General features: G+C 37.0%; 1 protein-coding gene across 1 annotated transcript; it reads right to left on the reverse strand.

The window, feature by feature from the left end:
- Positions 1 to 355: 355 nt before the first annotated feature.
- On the reverse strand, positions 356 to 4,012 carry PDC (phosducin). Its single transcript, XM_015813313.1, has 4 exons — positions 3,949 to 4,012; positions 2,705 to 2,868; positions 1,046 to 1,569; positions 356 to 536 (listed from the first exon to the last, which is right to left on the reverse strand). Exons 1-4 carry the CDS (start codon positions 4,010 to 4,012, stop codon positions 356 to 358), a joined length of 933 nt encoding a protein of 310 aa, XP_015668799.1.
- Positions 4,013 to 7,294: the final 3,282 nt, after the last annotated feature.

Consider the following 7,294-nt stretch of genomic DNA (forward strand, 5'->3'; position numbering starts at 1 on the left):
GTCAAATCAAATTATGATCTTTAGTTAAATTTCTGTAATGAAATATTGGAAAAGCACACTTCATATTGTGCCTGTTTTTCAGACAAGCATCAGGTGTTGCTACTAAAGTGACTTACTTTACTGCCCATGAGAAATGGGCAGACATCATAGACATAGATAGCTCTTCAAATAACCAGACCCTATGCTTTAAAGGACTTTATAGGTGATCACTAGTACCTTGGATCACACCCCCAATGCTTACATGCAGTCATTACAGCTCACCAAGCAGCAGAATTATATAGATATTATCTGGCATGCTCATAATCATTCCTGCTATTGCAGTTTCTGGGTCTTCAATGAAGGTCCCATGAATAGCTCATGCAAGTTGGCCAAAGCATGAATGACTGTGAGGAGGGCTTCCTGGTCCAAGAATGGGTGCAATTGGTATATAAGATGAATCTGTGTAAAGGCCCTTTTGGCCATAGCTGCCACCTGTTTCTTGAGCAGGAGCTGTTAATCCAGGAGTCTTTACCCTTAATGTGGCAAATGCTTTGCATCTTTAATGAAAACAAACTTTCCTTTTGAGTATTAGCTGAAAGTTTTATGTTAGTAGCTCCATCCAAATATATCTTATATTTGAGGGCCCTGTCAACTTCTATATATGTTTCACCTTAGCCAAATTCCTTCCAAATGAGAATTAAAACAATCTTGCTTCCTACTCCTACTCTTCCAAAGTTAATGTCATAAGTATTAATCTATCTGCACTGGTCTCTGAAAATCATTCATACTGCAGAGGCTATAGTTACAATTGGATGATTTACACCTAATAACATTACATCCCCTTGGAAGGAAGATTTCACCAATCCTAATTTTATTTCTTGTAAAAATGAAAAGAATGGGGAAAAATTAAAATGGGTCATCAGGCTAAGTCCTGGACATCCCTTATTACTTTTATATCTTTCTATACTTTCTTAATAAGTCTTTTCTACTGCATCTATATGCAGCATTTCCTAAATAAATTTGGCCCCAAATGGGATCCAAATGAAATACTAGATAACTTATCTACTGTTCAATATCTTGATCATTCATGTCCCCATTGTCAGGTTCTGGAATTCCTTTCTGAGGGAGTAACCCATATTCATTTAAGAAAGTCTCCACATCTTTAGCAGAAAATTCTCCATTCAACTGGTCAGTTACACTAATGAAATTGCTTACAAGCTCCCCACCTTTGTAGACAAGTAGTGTTGGAAGAACATCACTGGAGAAACGGTCTCCTGCCCCTGTGTTAGCAGCCTTGATTTTGCAAAATTTCACAGTGGAGTACTCAACAGCAAGACTAGTAAGGCTGCTGTTGAGTGCCTCACACTCCTTGATGTCATCTTCATAGATGTGGACAATTACGGTGGTGGCTTTGTGTTCCTTCTCCACAGCTTCCAGGAATTCCTTCCCATCCTGCAACTCAGAAAGGTAGCCATGCCTTGGCGCAAAGCTCAGTCGCTCGTGCATGTTCTTCATGCAGCTCTTCCGGTATTGCTGTAAACAATCCTCATCTTCTTTGTCATTCAACAACTCATATTCCTGCACACTCATCTACAAATAATTGTAAGAATACGCTGAACTACAAGTCCTGATTTAATAGCCAAGCACAAAATGAGAGGTTACATGCAATCTCATGGAACATAAATAGAACACTTTGTACTCAAAGAACAGCACTGAAAGTTCAAAAGCTTCTATGTAAATACATTTATTCCAATCGGCATCTGTTGGTAGGGCATTGATCCTGATGCAAGCTGTCCATCCAATGTTGGCAGCACCATCAGGAGGATTATTTCTACTAGTATATATTGTCACAAAATGAAAGTGAGTTGACTACAATATAGGCACCTCAACTAAGAAACTGAATCAGGCAAGCAAACGTGCCATTGTTTGGTACAGGATATTATAATAAGCCATATCTAGTTCTGGAACAATGAGGATTCTATTCTAGTTGTGCACTGTCAAGAAACATCAACCTAGTTTTTGCCAATAATTTGGAGCTGGGTGAGAAGTTCCCATTAAAATTTTCCACAAGTTGGCTAATGCAGGGCATGGTAAAATTATAAAATGGTCATATCTCAATATTCAGTCTGATCTTCAAGAATACATTTCCCTTGTTCTTTGCATCTTTAACACTGCAAAAGTAGTAAAATATTAGTAAAATGTAAAAGTAGGAAAAACTATTTTCCAGAGAAATCTTTCCTATTTGGTTCTATGGCAGGTAAAAAAAAACAACAACCTTGTCTTCCAGATTTTGCTGTGCTCCCAGCATCCCTCTTGTAGGCTACACCAAGGAGTTGATGGCAACATTTCAACCGCTAAAAGATCCCCAACACTAATCCAGATGTCTAAATGATCCCACTTACATGTTCCAGGAAGTGAAAGAGGGAAACTACGGGGTCAACACAGATTTCTCCTCCATACTTTCTAGGAACGTGGAATGTGTGACATGGCTTTTATACACAAACCATTATTAAATGGGATCCATCTTCTCTTGCCTGGAACAGTTCTGATTTCAAATCATGTATGATGCTATATCCATCTGACATCTGACATACATGGAGAAAATGTAATTGTTATGTGCATTAGCATAACAAGCCTACCCATATTCCTTTAATATATGGAAAAACTATCTAAGACCTTCCCCCATGTGTCCTTTCCATTATATTGTCTTCCTCCCCTCATTTACCTTACGACTGACTTTTTCTTTGGTGTCTCTGTGATCTCTGCTTTGACAGTTGTAGGGTGAGGAGATTTGCCTGATAAGCAGCTCTCTCTTGCTTGGAGGAAGATGGTCTTCGTCTTGGCTCTCCAATTTAAATTTTCTCCAGTCATTGATCACCCCTTTAGGTCCTAGAAGAAGAAAATTTGTTCATTTAGTATTCTTTGGGTTTACTTTCTTTTCTTTTTTAATTATCAATTCCTTTGATGCTTCAACAGAGGTTTAAATAAAGAAGGTTAGTGAGGAAAATAGAAAAGCAGATGCATAGGCAGATATCTCCCAATAGAGTCTGAAAAATATTGCCTTATTATTGAAAAGAAATATCCACAAAAGCTTTTCCAAATTCAATTGTATTGTCAACTTCTCAGAGTCGCTTTGGATAGTGAGATGGGCAGTATATAAATTAGATGACAGATGATAGACAGACAGACAGACAGACAGACAGACAGACAGACAGACAGACAGACAGACAGACAGACAGAAGCTGTATGAGGAGGTATTTGGGTGCAATATGTAAAATTCATAATTATGGACCTTATACAGACTACAGTTCTACTGGTGCAATTAGTTACTTGAAGTGATTGTAAAATATCTGGCTTAGATAATTATTTCTTTTAAGACAATATGGGGAGAGGAAACATTGTAGAAAACTTTCCAAATCCTATAAATTTCTCTTATTGTGGGTCAACCATTAGTGGAGTTCTTTCCAGAGCTTCCTGTTATTATATATTGGATGTCCCCTTATTAGAATCCTAGATGACTCTCTTTTAGTTTGTCTGATTCATACTTAAAGTATCATTTTAACAAACATTTTCTGTGGCCATACACTGATTACATACCAACATGTTAGTGTTGGCTCCTAATGATCATAGAGACCCTACACTGGATTTTAGCCGAAAGGCTGAGAAGATAGATTTTTGTCCAGGATAATCTTCCCCAGCCTGGTTCTTCAGATTTAGAGATGATGCCATTGTGTCCATCCATTTTGCTCTTAGTCATTCTCTTTTTAACTTCCCTACCACCTTTCCCAAACTAGTGTGTGTGTGTGTGTGTGTAAATTATTTTGAATTTATATATACATTGAATTAACTCTATATGCCTCCTCTATTCTACAACATGTTCTTGCTACTGCCATTACAATTCAGTGTTAAACAAGGTGTCCAGAAAGCAGTTATTTCTCATTTGTACCAGGGATATTTTGACTTTATTACCTGTATGTATAGCTTCTGGAGCTTCAAATTCTTCTTCCAAATTAATACTTTGCTGGTGTTCCATGACTGTAACAAGCTGGAAGAGACTAATAGTCAAACAGACAAATCAACAAACATTTACACACAAAATTTATGGGCAAAGACTATAGAATTTTAAAGCAAACCGCTACATAATTAACAAGCAGTGGTCGCAGGTATTTCATTTCATGAAATCCTTATAATTTTCTTTTGAATATCTCAAGGTTTACAGGAAAAACATGTCTAGTTTTTAAAAAGGATTATAAAAATTAGTCTAGACTGACATATAGGCTCAAATTGTTATAGTGTGATTAAATATTATATATTCTTGTTTTATCAAATATTCCATTAAAAAAAAAAACTTATATCGTCTCTGCATCCTCCCCCCAGATACACAATATGCAGTCATTTCCAAACAAAATCTGGACATCAATATTATTTCCCTGTAATGTATCTTCATAAGAAACATAGAAGTGGAGGTATTCAGACAGAAAATACATCTCCATAAATTGGGTTGTTAAAAGAACAAAGGTGTTACTTTGATTGGACAAAGCAGTGATGAAATAGTATTTGTTTTAAAGCAAGAGTAAGCAATGTTTTGGGGGCTAAAGTTTATGTGGCATATCAAATGGTAAGAAAGAATATACTGTTCTTTTCTCTAAGTTCTTTTGATGGAAAAATTGAGTAAATAAAAATTAGGGAATGAAAGTGAAATTATATAATATCTACTCACTTGTTTGTGAGTTAAAGTTTTCCTGGCATTCTAAATAAAATGACATAAAAGAGCAGATGTATCTGCATTTGAGAAATATTTGCATTTAGTCTGAAATAGTTCTACTATTCCTTTGGCATGCATCTGGCTATAATTCTAAAGATATGCCATTTGGAATTATAAATGGCACTTAAAAAAAGAAATGATTGGTAAGTCAATACTTGTCATGGGAAAATGAAAAGTAAATATGCACTGGGAAGCCTTTGTGCATGTAGGTTTGGTGGAGAAATATGGATAATATTTTTGTACAAAGGGCAAATTGTTTGAATTTGATCTTATTCTATTTGAGGTTTATTTGACACACCCTTGCGGGTAAAAATATCTCAAGGAGGCATTAATCTAGTGATAATTTTAGCAGCTGCAAGCATGAACAAGGGAAAATTGGCTACATCACAATGAATACATTTCTTTCATGTCATATAATTACACAACATACAAAAATGTTTGTACTTCACTTGGTTAAATGTCTTTACTACTTCCCTATGAAATTTCAAAATCTGGGAGAGTACAGGCCATCGAAGTATAGAAATAATGTCAAAAGGTCTCAGTGGTAGGAAAGATTACGTGAGAAACCGTTTTGCCTCAGTGGGTTTGGCCTGCCCCATTTGCTCCATCAGAAAGGTCATGCTATGGACACCAGGGGTTAAGGAATTCTGGCTGGTGGGGTCTAGGAGAAGAGCCTTTTCTGCTGTGGTCCTGCCCTTTGGAACATCTTACCACTGGAGATGAGATTGGTTCCCACCCGCTTGGCCTTCCTTAAGGACCTCAGAACCTGGCTCTATTGATTGACCTGGGCCCCCAATGAGGATACTTTGTGTTGGAATGGGGGGTGGAGTACAAAGAACCCACCTCCATACTGCTCGTGAACTTAGTTCCTAGTTTTATTTGATTTCTGTGAATTTTAATGTTTTTTTAAAATATTTTTATATCTGCGTTTTTACTGTATTGTAAGCTATCCAGACTCACTTTGGATGGTGAGATGGGCGAAATATGCAATTCATAATTTTTAAATAAATAAATAAATAAATATGCAGATTTAAAAAGCTCCAGCCTAAATCCCCAGCTTAACTAGTTAGCTGGGGAAGGTCTCTGAGGATAATGCCAATCGGTAACGACATTAGATCAACTACAAATCCAATTCAGGGCAAGGCAGATTCCGATACGGTTTTCTTTTTTTAAATCAGAGATGGGCAAATTCAGGATTGCAGGATCCAGTTAGAGTTTTAGCAGACTTCTGAACTCTGCCACCAACTTCAGACAAACATGATGGCTAAGGGAATAGATACAGCTTTTGAATTGCTCTCCACCACTAAGAAACCCCGTTAATTTTTGTACACATACAGCACGGGTGTCAAACTCAATCGCACCACATGACATATCGTGACCTTTTTTTGCCTTTGCAGAGCAGGGGTGAGCGTGGCCTGCATGTGACACATCCAGTCCGTGGGCTGCCAGTTTGACACCCCTGATCTAGAGGAATGAAGTCCTGCTGGAATGAACTGGTGCTAGATAGAAGTCTTCTAATTAATAAAACACACCTATGACACTGTGTTCTGTTATCCCTCCTGCCAACTTTAATGCCTTCACTTTAATTTTTCCAAGCATATCGACATCTCCTCTTGGTGTATCAATAGTGTTTTGGTAACAGAAACAGCTGGAACGATTAAGCATTCCTGTATTCGGTCATGTCATTCCCTTCTAATTTACCCTGCAATTATGTATAAATGAAAACTAGCATATACCTGCACTAATTGCTAAGAGGAAAAAACTACGAAGAATGATGGCTTGAATTTATGTTTCACATGTGATACTTTTCAGGAATAGGGTCATACATTCTCCTCCATTTAGAAATGTGCAAAACAAACAAACAAACACTCAACCCTTAGGTAGCTTTCCCTACTTATGTGTTGTGTTTGTTTGTTTGTTTTTTGCTGGATCTATATCTGCCACAATCAAAATGCCTTTTTGGAGTTTACAATGAAATCATAAAAAGGATAATACTATAAAATAATAGTGATATAATTAAATCAGTAGTTAAAAACAAAAATAAAACAAGTCCTACCACAAACAGAAGCCAACTACTGATAGCATCAATTCAACCTCCCCAGGCTGTCAGAAATAATTCTGTTTTCAGTAACATATGGAAAACCAGCAATGTGGGGGCTGATCTACTTACCAAAGAGAGACTCTTTACAATGCAGGTGCTCCAGTTGAGAGGAAAACAACAACAACAACAAAAACAACAACCCAACACCTACAAGATGGTTGCCGTCACCTCATAAAAATGGGGATCTGCTAGCAGTTTTTCCCATCATGTATGAATCAGGAGGCCAAAACTTTACTTTACTTTACTTTACTTTTATTGAACTTATATGCCGCCCTTCTCCCAACAGGACTCAGGGCGGCTCACAGCATATTAAAACAGTACAAAACATTATCCCCGATAAAAACCAATTAAAAACAAATATTTACCGCTGTGTCATATTAAAATACTAATTAAAAATTGTCCCTATTTAAAATTCTCCCTAGGCCAGACCCGCTTGCTGAAAAAGCCAT

This window comes from Protobothrops mucrosquamatus, unplaced genomic scaffold (assembly GCF_001527695.2).
Source record: "Protobothrops mucrosquamatus isolate PMUCROS unplaced genomic scaffold, P.Mucros_1.0 scaffold151, whole genome shotgun sequence".
NCBI lineage: Eukaryota > Metazoa > Chordata > Lepidosauria > Squamata > Viperidae > Protobothrops > Protobothrops mucrosquamatus.

Bases quoted from the DNA above. Each gene is read 5' to 3' on its own strand.
- PDC (XM_015813313.1), bottom strand. From the start codon at position 4,012: ATGGAACACCAGCAAAGTATTAATTTGGAAGAAGAATTTGAAGCTCCA. The intron at 1,570-2,704 runs GTAAATGAGGGG...AATTATTTGTAG, and splicing joins AAGAAAAAGTCAGTCGTAAG to ATGAGTGTGCAGGAATATGA. The intron at 537-1,045 runs GTAGATAAGTTA...TTTTCATTAAAG, and splicing joins AATGATCAAGATATTGAACA to ATGCAAAGCATTTGCCACAT.